The sequence below is a fragment of the Doryrhamphus excisus genome, linkage group LG19 (assembly GCF_037039965.1).
Source record: "Doryrhamphus excisus strain RoL-2023G ecotype Guam linkage group LG19, RoL_Dexc_Guam_v1.1, whole genome shotgun sequence".
Taxonomy (NCBI): domain Eukaryota; kingdom Metazoa; phylum Chordata; class Actinopteri; order Syngnathiformes; family Syngnathidae; genus Doryrhamphus; species Doryrhamphus excisus.
The window spans coordinates 14,651,831-14,673,074 of record NC_136375.1 but is presented as its reverse complement, the minus strand read 5'-3'; the positions used below and the strand labels follow the sequence as shown (position 1 = coordinate 14,673,074).

Below are 21,244 nucleotides of genomic sequence, written 5' to 3'. Positions count from 1 at the left end.
GTCTACCAACCCATATCATCATGTATACCAACAGATATCATCACATCTACCAACAGATATCATCATGTCTACCAACCCATATCACCATCATCATCATATCTACCAGCTGATATCATCATGTCTACCAACTCATGTCATCATGTCTACCAACAGATATTGTGTCTACCAACAGATATCATCATGTCTACCAGCAGATATCATTGTGTCTATCAGCAGATATCGTGTCTACCAACAGATATCATCGTGTCTACCAACAGATATCATCGTGTCTACCAGCAGATATCATGTCTACCAGCAGATATCATCGTGTCTACCAGCAGATATCATGTCTACCAGCAGATATCATCGTGTCTACCAGCAGATATCATTGTGTCTACCAGCAGATATCATTGTATCTACCAGCAGATTTGATTTTCCCGTTGAAAGCGTTCCAACATCAACATTTTCCTCATTCCAAACCTTCCCAGTTTTGCCATCGTTCCATCATTTGCTCTTCAGCATTGACACACATTTTCTCCACAGCCGCTTTCTCTGCTGATGTTTAACGTTTCATCTTCATTTAGTCTTAAGAATATTGATCAGCTATTGATGGCTTTTTATTGTCTAGCTAAAATATGACCTGACTGACCTTGCTGTATCGCAAACAGAATAGATTTCTTTTAGGCCAGGATGCAACATTGTTGTAGAAGAATTTCAGCCATATTTGTATTTTTCATATCTACCCAAGCCGATTGTTGATTGGCTAGAAGCATTACTGAGCAATAAAAACAAGCGACAACAAAGAGTTTTCTATTAGAGTCTTACTTGGACGAGACACAGGAAGCCAATGACCTGGCTTGTCAGGACATGATGGATGATTGACAGGATCACACCTGGACTCTTCATGCTGTCCAAAGCTCACAACCAGACATACCATGATTTGGCTGTGCAACTTGTAAGTGTGTATCACTCATGATATCCAAGGTAAAGGTGACTATAGGGGTGTTATTTCATGTCTAGGGGGCTCTAATTATGTTAAAGAGTGTATTTAGAAGGCGCTCAAAAGATTTTCTATGTCTTGTTTTCTCTTATGATGTCTACTATATTGGCTAATAGGAGTGTAAAGGTGACTATAGGGGTGTTATTTAATGTCTAGAGGGCTCTAATGTTAAAAAGTGTATTTAGAAGGTGGTAAACAGGTTTTCTATGTCTTATTTTCTCTTAACATGTCTACTATATTGGCTAATAGGAGTGTAAAGGTGACTATAGGGGTGTTATTTCATGTCTAGAGGGCTCTAATGTTAAAAAGTGTATTTAGAAGGTGGTACACAGGTTTTCTATGTCTTATTTTCTCTTAACATGTCTACTATATTGGCTAATAGGAGTGTAAAGGTGACTATAGGGGTGTTATTTAATGTCTAGAGGGCTCTAATGTTAAAAAGTGTATTTAGAAGGTGGCAAACAGGTTTTCTATGTCTTATTTTCTCTTAACATGTCTACTATATTGGCTAATAGGAGTGTAAAGGTGACTATAGGGGTGTTATTTCATGTCTAGAGGGCTCTAATGTTAAAAAGTGTATTTAGAAGGTGGTACACAGGTTTTCTATGTCTTATTTTCTCTTAACATGTCTACTATATTGGCTAATAGGAGTGTAAAGGTGACTATAGGGGTGTTATTTAATGTCTAGTGGGCTCTAATCATGTTAAAATGTGTATTTAGAAGGTGGTAAACAGGTTTTATATGTCTTATTTTCTCTTATTATTTCTACTCTATTGGATAATTGGAGTGTAAATATAACTATAGGGGTATTATTTTATGTCTAGAGGGCTCTAATCATGTTTAAAAGTGTATTTAGAAGGTGGTCAACAGATTTTCTGTGTCTCGTGTTCTCTTATGACGTCTACTATGTTGGCTAATAGGAGTGTAAAGGTGACTATAGGGGTGTTATTTCATGTCTAGAGGGCTCTAATCATGTTAAGAAGTGTATTTAGAAGGTGGTATACAGATTTTCCATGTCTTATTTTCTTTTATGATGTCCACTATATTGGCTAAAAGGAGTGTAAAGGTGACTATAGGGGTGTTATTTCCATGTCTAGAGGGCTCTAATTGTGTTATATTAATCATCGACCTTGTTATATTTTGTGTGTTATTTTTATGAAGAGACAATTCATTCTTCCTTTTCATTGTCAATTTTGATATTTTTCACTGTTTCATAAACACAATCTGCTTTTTTTAGTCTCCTGCCTTCAGTCCCACCCGAGCTGAACTTGGACTTCTGATGGCATCCACTAGCATGTTATGCTAGGTGTGCTGTACTGGGTTTCACTGTTATAGACAGTAATTACATAGACGTTGATTGGAGTGCACCAGTACACAAAAAGCATAAGCCAATGACAATCTGCAACACACTTGAATGCACCGTGACTGTAATGGCATTATTGCTTTTTTCCGAGCTATCCTTAAAGGCACCATGGCTGCCTCGGCAGTTGTGCTTTTTTTTTTTTACAAGATGTCCTCGAAGGTACCGTGACTGCGCCGGTAGTTTCGCTGTTTTACGAGGTGTCTTTGAATACACCGTGACTATCCTGGTAGAATTGCTTTATTACGAGCTATCATTGAAAGCACCATGGCCGCCTGTGCAGTCGTGTGTTTTACAAGGTGTCCTTGAAGTCACTGTGACTGTACGGGTAACATCGCTTTTTTTCCGAGGTATCCTGGAAGGCACCGTGACTGCACTGATTGTATTGCTGTTTTACGGGATGTCTCTGAACGCACCGTGACTTGTCTGGTTGTATTGCCCTTTTAACGAGGTGTCCTCGAAGGCACCGTTGCTGCCCGGGTAGTCGTGCTTTTTACGAGGTGTCCTTGAAGGTAGCGTGCCTGCTTTACTTCCTGTCTTCCGTAAGTTCACGGAAAGCGAAAAGACAAGAGGGCTGCGGTAGTTCTTCGTCTGTTTGCTGACCCAAACAAGGCGGTGAGTGTAAGTTTGTGTGGTTGAAGAGTACTTTTGGACCAGGACGTTTAGTTTGGTAGTAATAGGCCTTCTTCAAAGGAGGATAAAGGTGTTTGTGTTGCTCCACATGAAAGGGCGGTAAGGTTTTTGCAGTGTTGCTGTCACCTCCCGGGACCATGCTAGCACCTGGAATGGATTGTTTACATGTTTCCTGGCTGTTTTCTAACTCATCCCAGGAAAGTTGTGTGCATGATAGCAAGCACACGGAATGCGGTAACCAAGTTAGCAGCGATGCTGTCATAGTAACTCAAGTTTATTTAACTTCCACTGAAAGGCATACTAGTTATCACAGAAGACAAGTCATTGCCTCAACAAGGCGGTGAGTATAAGTTACAAAAAAAGAGAAAAAAAAGGCGAGTATCTAGCTTGGCTAGTTTGATGGACGGGAAAAGGCGATAGTCAGACTTAGACACGTCGACGATAAAAGACATCATGTCATGAAAGCGCCAAATAAAAGCATAATAAAGGTGTCACGTGCGCGATCCCATCCGCAGTCCGATTCAGGCTGGTATCGACAGTACCGATACTTTTCCAATTCACTTCATGTGTCTGGAAAAAATATTAAAAAGTAGTATATTTGTTATCATAGCAAAGAATACAAGACAATGTTGAAATAGAGCATTGTTTCTATTTACAGTATAGCCAAGCCAAGATACAACAACAGTAAAAACAGCAGACAAAATCTAAAGTTCTTCTAAACCTTAAAAAAGAGACCAATAAAACTATCCAAATATGAATGATGAGTAAGAATATAAAATTGTAGTAGTACAGTAAACGCAAAGGTGTGTGTGTGTGTTCAGGTCTCCCATAAGGACTGGGCATGATGGGCAACATATTAGACGGGGGCTGGGAACCTTTTGAGAGCCTTGAAGGCCACACATTTGTAAACAATGAACACCTCATTCCATACCAAAGATGGATGTATTACAAACAATTTTTAATTTTTTTTCTGTTGAAAGACAGGAGTCTTATCTTAGTCTTGGTAGCTTCCATAACATTGTGTCTGCCATGAAGGATGAAGTCCAAATGGATTGAAGAAGGCCGTCTTTTACTTCTACGTCCTTCTCCAGTACAAGTTGGAGGGAAAAGGGTGGATTTGATTCTGTGGTCGGGAGGAATGACTCATTTGAGGAAAAGCATCAGCGTCAGACCTTCTCCATGGGATGTTGGTGAATGTCTGCTAGCCATGGAATGTTTCACTCATCCACTATCCCCCTTCATGGAGTTATTGGATCAAAGATGTTTGCTTCAAGAAAAACGATAAGAATGTCCTATCATTTTTGATATCATGAAGATTTTTATCTGACATTTCTTCCAATATTTCATTCCATATATCGGCAATAAACAGCACGCACCTTCCTTGGCAGATAATGATGTGGTGTACTTTGCAGGCCTTGAATGCATCATGACACAGCAAGAGCAGCAGGAGTTCAAGGAGAGACTGGAGGGGGCGCTTTCGTGGATGAAGGATGTCGAGGAGAGGCTGAGGACCAACGACAACACCCAGGGACCCTGGGATGCCTTGGAAAGCCGACTCAGGGAGACAGAGGTGAGACCTTCACCTCCACCTCTGGCGCCACCGACTGGAAGTACCCGTCTTTATGTTCCACTGGAAACACATGCACATGTGATCGTACCTTCCCTTGGTGTGGCGTCACGCTTTCTTTCTCAGGTCATAGCCACTTGCTACAAACATACAAACCTTGGTGGTCCTTGGGTCACGTACGAGTTCATAAGAGAAAATGAGATGGAGAAAACCTGTTTACCAACTTCTAAATACACCTATTTAACATGATTAGAGCCCCCTAGACATCAACTAACACCCTTATAGTCGCCTTTACACTCCTATTAGCCACTATAGTAGACATCATAAGAGAAATTAAGACATAGAAAACCTGTTAACCACCTTCTAAATACACTTTTAAATATGATTAAAGCCCTCTAGACATGAAATAACACCCCTATAGTCACCTTTACACCCCTATTAAGCAATATAGTAGACATCATAAGACAGAGAAAACCTGTTTACCACCTTCTAAATACACTTTTAAACATGATTAGAGCCCTCTAGACATGAAATAACACCCCTATAGTCACCTTTACACTCCTATTAGCCAATATAGTAGACATCATAAGAGAAAATAAGACATGGGAAACCTGTTTACCACCTTCTAAATACGCCGTTTTAACATAATTAGAGCCCTTTAGACATGAAATAACACCCCTATAGTCGTCTTTACACTCCTATTAGCCAATATAGTAGACATCATAAGAGGAAATAAGACATAGAAAACCTGTTTACCACCTTCTAAATATACTTTTAAACATGACTAGAGCCCTCTAGACATGAAATAACACCCCTATAGTCATCTTTACACTCATATTAGCCACTATAGTAGACATCATAAGAAGAAATAAGACATAGAAAACCTGTTTACCACCTTCTAAATACACTTGACATGATTAGAGCCCTCTAGACATGAAATAACACCCCTATAGTCACCTTTACACTCCTATTAGCCAATATAGTAGACATCATAAGAGAAAATAAGACATAGAAAACCTGTTTACCACCTTCTAAATACACTTTTAAACATGATTAGAGCCCTCTAGACACAAAATAACACCCCTATAGTCACCTTTACACTCCTATTAGCCAATATAGTAGACATCATAAGAGAAAATAAGACAGACAAAACCTGTTTACCACCTTCTAAATACATTTTTAAACATGATTAGAGCCCTCTAGACATGACATAACACCCCTATAGTTGCCTTTACACTCCTATTAGCCAATATAGTAGACATCATAAGAGGAAGTAAGACATAGAAAACCTGTTTACCACCTTCTAAATACACTTTTAAACATGATTAGAGCCCTATAGACATGAAATAACACCCCTATAGTCGCCTTTACACTTATTTTTAGCCAATATAGTAGACATCATAAGAGAAAATAAGACATAGAAAACCTGTTTACCACCTTCTAAATACGCTTTTTAACATGATTAGTGGGCGTGACAATCGGGGCGCTAGCATGCATGACCGTTGGGTTTGTTTTCCTTTCGATGCCGTAGAACGTGGATGTTCTCTCTCATGCATGTGCTTCACCGACCAGCCTCAGTAGAAGATGGTCGGATGGTTGTTGGATTAATTATGAAATGCCAGCATCCATCCTCTCAGGAATAACATGTCTCAATGCTCGCCTCTTCCATCTTCAGAAAATCCACCAATCAGAGCAGGAAGGTCGTGTGAAGATGGACATGGCGTTGGTGGCAGCTGAGCACCTCCTGGAGGTTGGAGATGAGGACCTGAGGACCACTACTCACTCTAAGCTCAAAGAGCTGAAGATCTGTTGGGAGGAAACATGTACCTACATCATCCACTGTCACAGGTTCTTCTTCATCATCTTCTCAAATCAAAACGACCTTTTCTTCCCTTCTTAGTGGCCTTCAGAACATGGCTTTTTTCTGAGCTCTACAGCATAGCCTGGCCTAACTTTCCATCTCCTTCATGTTCCTCCCAGCCGGATTGAGTGGGTGTGGCTCCACTGGAGTGAGTACATGAAAGCTTATGAGGAGTTCCAGTCGTGGCTGACGAAGCAGCAGTGCAGCTTGGACGTGGTGTTGGAGCTGCAGCTGGGCCTGAAGGAGAAGCTTTGGCACGTGGACCAGCAGAGAGTGGTGCTGAGCGACATCCACGGTCAAGAGGCGTTGTTGGAAAGGCTGCTGGACGAAGCTGCGGCACTGCACAGCAGAATCCAGGACCCTTGCGTGGACCCCCAGGCCCAGGGGAGACTGCAGGAGGCCTACAGAGACATCAGGGGCAGGGCGGAGGTGGGTCTCACAAGGCATGGTATAATACAGTCACATGACCCACAAACAGGTAGTGTGACCTGAAATCATTCATTTTATTCATTCATTTTCTACCGCTTTTCCTCATGAGGGTTGAAATATTAATAAAATATTAATAAAAAACTGCATTTTGGGGAAAAGTTATAATATTATGGGAAAGAAGTCAAAATAGGAGGAAAATATAGAGGGAAAACCTTTACAAGAATTGTCCAATATCATGAGAAAAAGGGTTGAAATATTAATAAAATATGTTTATTTTAATTGAAAAGTTTTACTATTATGAGAAACCAAACTAAATAAAGTTAGCACTTTTTGAATATTAAGGTGGGGAAAAATCAATATTTTTATGAGAATAAAAATATCAAAATATGAACATGACCACAACCTTCAAAAAGGTTTTTTTTTAAGTTGAAATATTTGGAAAAAAAAAAAAGAAGCAAAAATGGAACAAAAAGTGAAGTTGATATTAATAATTCATTCATTCATTTTCTGCCGCTTATCCTCACAAGGGTCTCGGGGGTGCTGGAGCCTATCCCAGCTGTCTTCAGGCGAGAAAACCTTTACAAGAATAGTCTAATATGAGGAAAAGAGTTGAAATATTAATAAAATATGTTTATTTTGGTTAAAAAGTCTTACTATTATGAGAAACCAAACTAAATAAAGTTGGCACTTTTTGAATATTAAGGTGGGGAAAAAATCAATATTTTTATGAGACTAAAAAAACCAGGGTCTCGGGGGGTGCTGGAGCCTATCCCAGCTGTCTTCGGGCGTGAGGCGGGCTACACCCTGGACTGGTGGCCAGCCAATCACAGGGCACATATAGACAAACAACCATTCACACTCACATTCATACCTATGGACAATTTGGAGTGGCTAATTAACCTAGCATGTTTTTGGAATGTGGGAGGAAACCTGGAGAAAACCCACACATGCACGTGGAGAACATGCAAACTCCACACAGAGATGGCCGAGGGTGGGATTGAACTTGGGTCTCCGAGCTGTGAGGTCTGCGCGCTAACCACTAGACCACCGTGCCGCCCACCTGAAATCATAACTTAGGGTTAAATAGGGGTTTTTTTAAGCTTCCCAAAGGGTCATCACAATCCCAAAGCGGCCATGCCTAAAGTCCACACGCATCATTCCGATGGCGTTATCACAGCCGCTGATATCCACACTCATCTCGTATCACCAGGAATCACACTTTTTTTTGCCGAAAACAAGAATTGTTGGCGCTTTTATAGAGGGATTGGTTGTAGAAATAGGTGTATTCCAATAGGAGAAAATACTAAAGTACTACATGCTATGGTGAATGTACCTGTTACTACACGCTCATGTGTTGACATCTGTCGGGGTGCATTCTGGAATCGACTGCTTGAACGGGAATGCCGATATGGGAGATTTGACATGCCGATACGTTACCCCTAGTTGTGTACACATGGAAGAAAGTAATGTGTGTGTCGCCGCCAGGAGCGTCTGTCGCTGCTTGAGAAGATAGCGGAGGAGCACCAGACATACCAAGGCTGCGTGCAGAGGTTTCAGTCCTGGTTGCTGGTAAAAACCAAGGAAGTGACGGATCTCATGGAGAGAGAGCATCCAACAGAGAAGAAACTCCAAGCCTTGCAAGTAAGACTGGGTATCATCACCATGTTTACGTCTATCATCTCAGCTATCTTCTACTGTCCCACCCTAAAGCAACCAAATACACTTGATTCCATCTGGGGTGGCCACATAGCAGAACATACAGATGATTCATGCTCTGTGATTGGCTGGCGGCCAGCCCAGGGTGTAGCCCGCCTCTCACCCAGTCAACTGGGGTAGGCTCCAGCATAGCTGCGACCCTGGTTCAGATTACACAGCATAGAAAATGGATGACTTATTATTATTAATATTATTGTTAATATCAGGCTGCACGGTGATCGAGTGGTTAGCACGCAGACCTCACAGCTAGGAGACCTGAGTTCAATTCCACCCTCAACCATCTCTGCACGTTCTCCCCGTGCATGCGTAGGTTTTCTCCGGGTACTCCGGTTTCCTCCCACATTCCAAAAAAAACATGCTAGGTTAATTAGCCACTCCAAATTGTCCATAGGTATGAATGTGAGTGTGAATGGTTGTTTGTCTATATGTGCCCTGTGATTGGCTGGCCACCAGCCCAGGGTGGACCCCGCCTCTCGCCCCCAAGACAGCTGGGATAGGCTCCAGCACCCCCGCGACCCTCATGAGGATCAGCGGTAGAAAATGAATGAATGAATTATTAATATCAACTTCACTTTTTGCTCTTTTTGTCCCATTTTTGCTATTCTTTTTTTAAATTTTCCAAATATTTCAACTTAAAAAAATCTTTGTGAGGGTTGTGGTCATGTTCATATTTTGATTTTATTCTCATAAAAATATTGATTTTTCCCCACCTTAATATTCAAAAAGTGCCACCTTTATTTTGTTAAAAGTTATAAGACTTTTTAAACAAAAAAAACATATTTTATTAATATTTCAACTCTTTTCCTCATGATATTAGACTATTCTTGTAAAGGTTTTCTCGCCCAAAGACAGCTGGGATAGGCTCCAGCACCCCCGAGACCCTTGTGAGGATAAGCGGTAGAAAATGAATGAATGAATTATTAATATCAACTTCACTTTTTGTCCCATTTTTGCTTCTCTTTTTTTTTTTTTCCAAATATTTCAACTCTTTTTAAAGGTTGTGGTCATGTTCATATTTTGATATTTTTATTCTCATAAAAATATTGATTTTTCCCCACCTTAATATTCAAAAAGTGCCAACTTTATTTAGTTTGGTTTCTCATAATAGTATAACTTTTTAACCAAAAAAAAACATATTTTATTAATATTTCAACTCTTTTCGTCATGATATTAGACTATTCTTGTAAAGGTTTTCCCTCTATATTTTGACTTCTTTCCCATAATATTATAACTGTTCCCCAAAATGTCTGTTATGGGTTTATTGGGGCTTTTTCCTCTTACTTTACGGCTTGTAATATTTAGACTTTATTCTTCTTAAGAATGATAGTTTTTCCAAACATGCAAACTATCTTCATGTGTTTTTATTTGTTGGACTTTAGGCTCCTAAAATGCTGCTGCTGTTTTTCTAGAATAAAAAGTAGCTGCGGGCCACAAATGACCCCTGGGCCGCACTTTAGACACCCCTGTACTAAGTGACTGTATGATATGATGATGATTGTTGTTGTTGTCCTGGCTGGTTGGCTGTGGGGGTAAAAGATGTTTTCCAATGGCAAACCTCCATGAGAAAGAAAGACGTGTGTGTGGCGTTCGTGTGCCTCTGCAGGCGCTGGATGACAGCGTAGCGAGTGAGGAAAAAACTCTGCAGTACATCGAGGGTCTGTCTGAAGGCGTCCGAGCCAACAGTTCCCCTGCTGGAGCAGAGGTGGTCGTGGAAGAGGCTGAGGAGCTCCGTCTGGGTTGGCAGAGACTCAGGCAGGGTCTGTGTGAGGCCGAGGAGGGTCTGCGCTCCAGCCTGGACGCACGCTGCGAGTACGCCGCCCGATGCCGGCGACTGGGGGAGGACGTCGGACTCCTCCGGGTACGACTTCAGGGGCTGGCCGGGAAACTGGAGGAGGGGGCTGATGCTGGAGATGAGGACCACTCTGTGGAAGAGCTCCAGTGGAGAAAATACACGGCAAGTTTTGGCTTTAAAGCTGATATGCAGTACTTGATATGATACCTAGTATTGTTATTGTTGTCTACTTCTCAGCAACTAAACAAGCACACGGACGTTATTTTCAGGCTTTTCATACAAAAATGAAGTTTTGCTGTCAAAATACATTTCTACTAGAGATGCACGAGATCTATGTCAGGAAATACCATGACATGACTACTACTATCAGGAAATACCATGACATGACTACTACTACATGACTACTACTACCATGAAATACCATGACATGACTACTACTATCATGAAATACCATGACATGACTACTACTATCATGAAATACCATGACACGACTACTACTACATGACTAGTACTATCATGATATACCATGACATGATTACTACATGACTACTAATATACTGAAATACCATGACATGATTACTACATGACTACTAATATACTGAAATACCATGACATGACTACTAGTACATGACTACTACTATACTGAAATACCACGACATGACTACTAAGACATGACTACTACTATCATGAAATACCACGACACAACTACTACTACATGACTACTACTATGATGAAATACCATGACATGACTACTAGTACATGACGCCTACTATCATGAAATACCACCACATGACTACTACTATCATGAAATACCATGACATGACTACTAGCACATGACTACTACTACTACCATGAAATACCATGACATGACTACTAGTACATGACTACTACTATCATGAAATACCATGACATGACTACTACTATGATGAAATACCATGACATTAGTACTAGTACATGACTACTACTACTACCATGAAATACGATGACATGACTACTAGTACATGACTACTACTACCATGAAATACCATGACACGACTACTACTATCATGAAATACCATGACATGACTACTAGTACATGACTACTACTATCATGAAATACCATGACATGACTACTACTATCATGAAATACCATGACATTAGTACTAGTACATGACTACTACTACTACCATGAAATACCATGACATGACTACAAGTACATGACTACTACTATCATGAAATACCATGACATGACTACTAGTACATGACTACTACTACCATGAAATACCATGACATGACTACTAGTACATGACTACTACTACCATGAAATACCATGACACGACTACTAGTACATGACTACTACTACTATCATGAAATACCATGACATGACTACTAGTACATGACTACTACTACCATGAAATACCATGACACGACTACTACTATCATGACCTGACGGCGGACTGAAATGCCGTAGCTATCATGCTAACTGTTAGCATGTTAACACCTGTGTCAATATAAGATGGAATGCTAATGTTAGCATGCTAACATGGAACATTAAAAGACTTAGTAAGTTTACACCTGAGCACAGGTTGATGGCTGAGGGCAGACATGTTGGGCTGGGGGAGGTCGGTGAGCAGTGATATCACGTGCGATTGGCTGGCTGTATCATTTAGGGTGTGAGGGATCGCGTGGCGATGGAGGAGTTCCAAGTGGAGCAGCTCAAGTCCCAGCTCAAGCATCTCTTCCGCTTCTCCGAGGACTCTGGCCACATCTCTGATGACGTCCTGGCGGTTGTCAAAGTACACCAGAGGTATTTGTCCGAAAGAGATGTCATGTTGTTTAGATGATTGATCCCATCCACATGCAGATACCCGGTCATCTTGATCTTTACGTGCCGAAGCCAAAAGTCAAGGAACTGTCCTCTCAGTTGGAAGACATTTGGACATCACTGCTGAATGTTCTCATCGTGTCTGTGTCCGCAGTATGAAATGCAAAGCGGCAAGATTGTGCTCAGAATGGGAGCGTGTCCTGAGAACGTCCCTCCAGGACCCGCTGCTGTCCTTCGGCCAGTGGAGCCACCAAGTGTCTGAGGTTCTGGAAGCTTCTGCCGTGGTCACTGACTTCTCCCACATTGTCATGTTGCTCCACACTATTGAGGTAAAGTCTTTTCATCCTTCATGGGCTACCTTGTACATGTTGTATTCCACTCAGGGATTCAAACCTGGGGGTGAAAGGGAAGTATCAAGGATGAGGGACACTTTGGTGTTTTTTTTTAAAAGCTAGCATTAAACAAAAACAGCAAAGATGGGAAAATATTTTGGGTGGAAAGCACAATACTTCCTCTTCTTCACTAATCCACCCCTCAGCTATGGGTGGTCCCAAGTCAGGAAGTCCTGGACCTGGACCGGACAGAAGAAAAGTTCATTTTCTGCTGCCTTCTTTCTACTCCCAGGGGCTGTTGAAGGACAGTGTTGAGCTGCAGGAACGTTTCAAGCGTCTGAAGACAAAGGAGGACCTTCTGGAGTCTGTGTTTGGACCTGAAGGGAGTGCTGGTCTGCAGGCCGAGCTGAGTGTTTCCACCAGGAATAGAGAACTTCTGCATGCTCAGCTCCTACAAAGAAAAGGAAGACTCCAGGTAAGACAGGGATCAGCGTGGACTGATATTTCACAATAATGCCAACTTTTATTGTGACAGGGCTTCATTTCGAGAACTAAGGACTTTGGAGATGCCTCCACGGGGATTGTCTCCATGCTGAGCAGCATACGAGAGAAGATGATGGCAGCTGAAGGACTGCAGCCTGACATCCTGGCTAAGAAAAGTCAGTGGGACCGCTTCAAGGTGGGTTCATCCAACTCGTAGTACATGCAGTAGTAGTACATAGATAGGGTCTATTGTACAGTACATCTACATAGTACATATGTAGGTAGGGTCTATTGTACAGTACATCTACATAGTACATAGGTAGGGTCTATTGTACAGTACATCTACATAGTACATAGATAGGGTCTATTGTACAGTACATCTACATAGTACATAGATAGGGTCTATTGTATCTATTGTACAGTACATCTACATAGTACATAGGTAGGGTCTATTGTACAGTACATCTACATAGTACATAGGTAGGGTCTATTGTACAGTACATCTACATAGTACATAGATAAGGACTATTGTATCTATTGTACAGTACATCTACATAGTACATAGATAAGGACTATTGTATCTATTGTACAGTATGTCTACATAGTACTCGATGGGGTCTATTGTACAGTACATCTACATAGTACATAGATAGGGTCTATTATATCTATTGTACAGTACATCTACATAGTACATAGATAGGGTCTCTTGTACAGTACATCTACATAGTACATAGATAGGGTCTCTTGTACAGTACATCTACATAGTACATAGATAGGGTCTCTTGTACAGTACATCTACGTAGTACATAGGGTCTATTGTATCTATTGTACAGTACATCTACGTAGTACATAGGGTCTATTGTATCTATTGTACAGTACATCTACGTAGTACATAGATGGGGTCTATTGTACAGTACATCTACATAGTACATAGATGGGGTCTATTGTACAGTACATCTACATAGTACATAGATGGGGTCTATTGTACAGTACATCTACATAGTACATGGATGGGGTCTATTGTATCTATTGTACAGTACATCTACATAGTACATAGATAGGGTCTCTTGTACAGTACATCTACATAGTACATGGATGGGGTCTATTGTACAGTACATCTACATAGTACATGGATGGGGTCTATTGTACAGTACATCTACATAGTACATGGATGGGGTCTATTGTATCCATTGTACAGTACATCTACATAGTACATAGATAGGGTCTATTGTATCTATAGTACAGTACATCTACATAGTAGAATCTGTTTTAACACCCCCACCCCAGCACGTCCAGGGTATCGGAAGGTTGAACCCATCTCAAAGATCCTGTTGGGGGAACCCCAGGTGGAGGAGCATGTTTGGGTGGTGTAAAATATGCCAAAATATGACATATTTTGCTCATAGGCGATCCAGAAGGAGCTGGAGGAATGCGACGCTCACATCACATCTCTGGAAACGCTGATCTCCTCCAGTCAGAGCAACAGGACTGAGTTTGAGAAGATCTCTGCCGACTGGAAACATCTTTGCAAGAGTGTCAGGGTAAGACCCGATGGGGTTCGAATCCATGCAGCTGCTTTTACTGGATGATGTATGGCTTAGCTGCGTGACACATACGAGTGCTAAAAGTTCCCCCAGAAGAAACAAAGTGGACTTCAACCGTGCTTGATCGACGGGATGGTTGCAGGTCAGGTTGCACGAGAGCGAGGAGAGCATCGCAGAGCATGAGCGTTTCCATGACAGCCTGCTGAACGTGGAGAAATGCTTGATGGTCATGAAGCAGAAGATGGAGTCCTTTAAGAGTGCCACAGGAGACTGGAGCGTTGAAGGGCGCCAGCACGAGGCGGAGGTATGTCGATCTTCATGCTTACTTCTGCTAACTGCTGTCAGGACTAGAAAGGACCAAAGCTTTGCTTAAAAATGGACTTAATACTTAATGCTTGTGTGGACATCACGTTTGATGTCCCAGCCCCGTCACTATTATGTCGTTCATCCTTGTGTTCCGATCCATGTCGTCCATTGTCATTTTCAGCTCCTCAATCATTTGATCTTTCTCCTTATCATCTTTTATGATGGCGGCATTAATCTCCTTTCAAATCTCGGTTCTCCTGCATTATGGTTTGAACGTGCAGATCCACCTGTTCCATTTTCCATGGTTTGATGATAATAGATTGTCCTTGAACCTAAATAAAACTAAAATCATGCTATTTAGTAACAGATAGACGGCATAGACATTGAAAGGGTGAACGAAAAAAAAAATTCTGGGGATCACTATGAATGATGAAAATATGAAAATATGAGCTGGAAACCTCATATTACAAATATACAACATAAGGTGGCCAGAAATATTTCAGTATTGAACAAAGCAAAATTTGTGGAAATATGGGCTAATAACTATAAAAGCAATCTTCACTCACTAAATGTACTGCAAAAAAGGTCAGTAAGGATAATTCATAATGCCGCCTACAGAGAACATAATAACTCCTTATTTCTAAAATCCCAATTACTTCCAACTTGCTGATATAGTTCATCTATAGTTAATCTAAAAATAACCAATTAGCTAAAAATGTCATCCAATACTTCAGCAGTTGATGTTTGCTAAATACAAGGATGAAGAGTCTTGAACCAGCCATGATGTGCTATATATATCACTATATTGACACTTACTATGGTACCCATTATGGCATTGGATGTTCATATTACCTCGTACTTTGGTACAGGACAAAAAATACAAAAAATTTAAAAAATTAATTTTTACATTAAAAAAATATATTTTAAAAAAATAAAATTTTTTATAATAATTTATAATAATTTTTTTAAATAATTTTTTTAGAAAATTTAATTTTTAAAAAATTCTAAAAAAATACAAACTTTAACTATATTAGGAAAGCAGGAAGTGAACAAATGTAACAGTTAGTGATTGTAAAAGTACCAGATGGAGGGGTAGGATTTAATAAGCTTTGCTTCTTCCTACTCCTTTTGGACATGTGGAACTGGGAACTGATTATGTGATGCATTCAATTGTAATCTGATGTAATGTTCAAATGAAACTAAACCATTACCATTACCATTACCATTACTTGCCTATGTGATCCATCCTCCAGGTCATGTATGTGTTGTATGGAATGATGACTTTGTACTTTGAATGATTCTCCACAGAAAGTCCTGGCAGAGTTTCCGGAGAAAGAGTTGCAGCTCCAGCAGATGGAAGTCCAGGGTCAGAAGGTTTTATGCAGGACGTCACAGGAAGGAGGCGTCCATATTCTTGGAGATATGAAGCGTCTCCAGGAGGCCTGGCTGTCCTTACGTAACATGAGTCTAAACATTGACAGGTAATGCTCAGCGTCAAACCAGACAAGGTTGCTCTTGGAAAGTTCATCTTCTTCTGCTGACTCGGTTTTCCTCCAGGCTGCTGAGCGGTTCCGCGGAGCATTTGGACTCACCCATTTGGAAAGCCAGCACAGAACGGACTCAAGTCAGCATGGAGGAGGTGGATGCTGGGCCTCATGCTGAAGGACAACAGCGTGAGCATCTCCAACTCTCAGTAAAGTACAGCCATCATGCCGGAGATGGAGATGGTTCATCTGCTTTGAGCCTTGTTCTTCCAGCCGTTCAGCAAGCTTCCACGAAGGAACATGTCTCGGGAAGGATAGGCTCTAGCGGCTTGGAATCAAAGAACATGATGGACTCAGAAGAAGGTTGGATGATTAAAGAGGAAGCTATCAAGCTCCTCACACCAGACGCCACTCAAGGCACAATGGTACGTTAGAACATCAACATGTCTCTCAACTCTGGGTGGAGTTCCCGGGGAGTAGGAAGTTTGGGCATCCCTGCTTTAGGCATCCACCCCACCTGGGATAACAGAAGAAAGTGGTTGACGTTGTGTTTTGTAGAAAGATCAAGTGTAATGAAAGTAGATGAGGAACATGTTATTTGAGAGCTTGCTGCTTTTCCAGAAGGACGCAGATCCATCTGAGTCCAGGAGGAGGCAGTTTGAGGCTTGGCTATGCAGAGAGAACCAACTCCTCATGGGCATCCTCAGCACCAAGAGAGGAACCCTGAAGAGCAACCAAGTCAAGATGCAGCAGGACACACTGAAGGTCAGTGGCAACACATCATTTTGATGATGCTAATTATGATGATGGCTCAGGCTGGCTCCTGAGATGATGAGATGATCATCAGTGATGCCGCTTAAAGCGTCAAGTTTGCTGTCTTTTGGTTAGCAAGCTTCACCTCTTGGACCTTTTTTTTTCCATGCAGGCTCTGAGGGCAGGACTGCCTTGGGGTGAGGAGCAGTTCCACCTTCTGCTGCAGGAGAGTAAAGACACTCCTTCACAAGATGCCGCTTTTGAGGAACTACGTTACCGCTGGATTCTCTACAAGTCCAAGCTCAGTGATGTCCCTGTCCTCCGCACCAGGATGGTCTCCAAGGTGAGTAGACTCACAGAAATAGTCCTTGTCAAAGAATGCCCATCTACTTTTTCACCGACCAATTAGTGTATTAGTATTAGTGTTATTGTAGCATATGAAAGTTAGTATTATTATGATTATGATTATGTGTATGGGGGACTAACATGGTCAAATGTTCTTTTTAATAGTAATTACGACTGCAATCACATTTTTCAAAAATAGTTTTTTCGTGAATTAATTTGTTACATCGTCATCATTTGAAATACCATGACATGACTACTACTACATGACTACTGCTATCATGAAATACCATGACATGACTACTACTACTACATGACTACTGCTATCATGAAATACCATGACATGACTACTACTACTACATGACTACTGCTATCATGAAATACCATGACATGACTACTACTACTACATGACTACTGCTATGATGAAATACCATGACATGACTACTACTACATGACTACTACTATCATGAAATACCATGACATGACTACTACTACATGACTACTACTATCATGAAATACCATGACACAACTACTACTACATGACTACTACTATCATGAAATACCATGACATGACTACTAGTACATGACTACTACTATCATGAAAACATGACTACTAGTACATGACTACTACTATCATGAAATACCATGACATGACTACTACTACATGACTACTACTATCATGAAATACCATGACATGACTACTACTACATGACTACTACTATCATGAAATACCATGACATGACTACTACTATCATGAAATACCATGACATGACTACTACTATCATGAAATACCATGACACAACTACTACTACATGACTACTACTATCATGAAATACCATGACACGACTACTACTACATGACTACTACTATCATGAAATACCATGACATGACTACTACTACATGACTACTACTATCATGAAATACCATGACATGACTACTACTATCATGAAATACCATGACACGACTACTACTACATGACTACTATTATCATGAAATACCATGACATGACTACTACTACATGACTACTATTATCATGAAATACCATGACATGACTACTACTATCATGAAATACCATGACACGACTACTACTACATGACTACTACTATCATGATATACCATGACATGACTACTACTACATGACTACTACTATCATGAAATACCATGACACGATTACTACATGACTACTACTACATGACTACTACTATCATGATATACCATGACATGATTACTACTATCATGAAATACCATGACACGACTACTACTACATGACTACTACTATCATGATATACCATGAACACGACTACTACTACATGACTACTACTATCATGATATACCATGAACACGACTACTACTACATGACTACTACTATCATGATATACCATGACACGACTACTACTACATGACTACTACTATCATGATATACCATGACACGACTGCTACTACATGACTACTACTATCATGATATACCATGACATGACTACTACTATCATGAAATACCATGACATGAGTACTACTATCATGACTACTACTATCATGAAATACCATGACATGATTACTACATGACTACTACTACCATGAAATGAAATGAAAAAGACTAACATGGTGAAATGTTCTTTTTAATAGTAATTACGACTGCAATCAAATGTTTCAAAAATAGTTTTTTTGTGAATGAATTTGTTACATCGTCATCTTTTTCCTCATCATATTATGGTGTTATTCTCATGAAACGTCTTATTTCACGCTGTCAAAGAGTCAGTGCTAAATTAAACATGTACTGTATGTTGGCTTTGCAGAGAGTTCCTGCCAAGCAGAAGGACCTGGCTGCTAAACCAACAGTACGTACTGTTACCTTTTCTTTCTTATCATATGACTACTATGATTGGATTCATGGCCATCTGTCTATTTATGCCATCAAACTAAGTTGGACCCCCCCCCCCCCCCCACATGTACGGATTCCAATCTATCAATCAATCCGTCAATATTGACAGTATATGTATCACATGTTGCTGTCATTTCAGAAGTGGGCGTGGCTGCAGCGAGCATGTGGGCTGGCACTTCCTGTGTGGCTCCTCCTCCTGGCGTTGTTGCTGCTGGCCTTCCTGCTGCCCATCATGGACCAAGACAGCAGCTGCTCTCTCTCCAACAACTTTGCAAGGTCATTCAATGTCATGCTGCGCTACTCTGGACCACCACCTACTTAGTCAAATATGCAGTACATACTATACTCTACTGCATTATCTACGGTGTGTATATATACCGGTATATGGTACGGGAAGTCCATTTACAATACTGTATGGGAAGTCTGAATATACTATAATAGTCTTTATATACTGTATACTATCATAGTGTATATGTACTATCATAGTGTAGGGGAAGTCCATATATACTATCATAGTGTGTATTATATTCTGTATACTATCATGGTCTTTATATATGCTGCCATAGTGGAGGGAAATCTATATATACTGTATGCTATCATAGTCTTTATATATACTATCATAGTATAGGGAAGTCTATATATACTGTATACTACCAAAGTCTTTATATATACTATCATAGTGTAGGGAAGTCTATATATACTGTATACTATTAGAGTATATACTATATACTATCATAGTGTAAGGGAAGCCTATATACTTTATACTATCATAGTGTGTACTATATACTGTATACTACCATAGTTTTTATAGTGTAGGGAAGTCTATATATACTGTATGCTATCATAGTGTATATATACTATCATAGTGTAGGGAAGTCTATATATACTGTATACTACCATAGTCTTTATATATACTATCATAGTATAGGGAGGTCTATATATACTGTATATTATCATATTATGTATATACTGTATACTATCATAGTGTATAGTATGTACTATCATAGTGTAGGGGAAGTCCATATATACTATCATAGTGTGTATTATATACTGTATACTACCATAGTCTTTATATATACTATCATAGTATAGGGAGGTCTATATATACTGTATACTATCATATTATGTATATACTGTATACTATCATAGTGTATAGTATGTACTATCATAGTGTAGGGGAAGTCCATATATACTATCATAGTGTGTATTATATACTGTATACTACCATGGTCTTTATATATACTAGCATAGTGTAGGGAAGTCTATATATATATTGTATACTATCATAGTATGTATATACTGTATACTATCATAGTGTAGGGGAAGCCTGTATACTTTATACTATCATAGTGTGTATATATATATATATATACATACATACATACATATGTCACTATATATATACTATATATGTATACTATATATATAATATGGTCATTTTATATATATATATATATATGTGTATATATATATACACACATACAACGACCTCGCCTTTTCTACATGTCACCTTCCCTACAACCTTTTCTACATGTCACCTTTCCTACAACCTTTTCCAACAAATCCATAGGAAACATCAAGCTAATCATCTCCATGTACTGTATACACACGTGTCTGTATAATATGCAGTATGTCATGGTATGGTACTTGTACTTGTTCTGGCGCACGCCCACACTGGTGTCAGTCTGAGCTTCCTGCCAGGAGGATGGTGGGCAACCATCTGCCAAAATAAGAGTATCTACACAACATTCATGGACTGTAAAATATGGAAGGCAATATTATGAGAATTGGTCTTTGACCATGACGACAATAAACAATAAAATATGAGGCAGACATAACATTTTAGTAGCATATAGTTGAAATAAGAAAGAAAAAAATTGTTCCAAAACAAACGTTTTGTTACAAAGAATGTTAGAAAATGCGGGGTTTTGTTTTTGTTTTGTGTTTCATTCAAATGTGTTCGGGCTGCTACGGGTTTGT

General features: G+C 40.0%; 1 protein-coding gene across 3 annotated transcripts; it reads left to right on the top strand.

The window, feature by feature from the left end:
* The first annotated feature begins 2,808 nt into the window (after nucleotides 1–2,808).
* syne3 (spectrin repeat containing, nuclear envelope family member 3) lies at nucleotides 2,809–21,104 on the top strand. Of its 3 annotated transcripts, none has more exons than XM_058057337.2 (18): nucleotides 2,809–2,954; nucleotides 4,385–4,542; nucleotides 6,215–6,387; nucleotides 6,520–6,829; nucleotides 8,315–8,470; nucleotides 10,149–10,499; nucleotides 11,987–12,123; nucleotides 12,296–12,470; nucleotides 12,766–12,948; nucleotides 13,009–13,152; nucleotides 14,363–14,497; nucleotides 14,643–14,804; nucleotides 16,115–16,287; nucleotides 16,364–16,715; nucleotides 16,915–17,055; nucleotides 17,216–17,386; nucleotides 19,179–19,220; nucleotides 19,404–21,104. In XM_058057337.2, exons 2-18 carry the CDS (start codon nucleotides 4,399–4,401, stop codon nucleotides 19,584–19,586), a joined length of 3,132 nt encoding a protein of 1,043 aa, XP_057913320.2. In that variant the 5' UTR covers nucleotides 2,809–2,954; nucleotides 4,385–4,398; the 3' UTR covers nucleotides 19,587–21,104. The 3 variants fall into 3 exon arrangements, with proteins under 3 accessions (XP_057913320.2, XP_057913318.2, XP_057913319.2); XM_058057335.2 differs by having other exon boundaries at nucleotides 16,912–17,055; XM_058057336.2 differs by having other exon boundaries at nucleotides 2,834–2,960; nucleotides 16,912–17,055.
* Nucleotides 21,105–21,244: the final 140 nt, after the last annotated feature.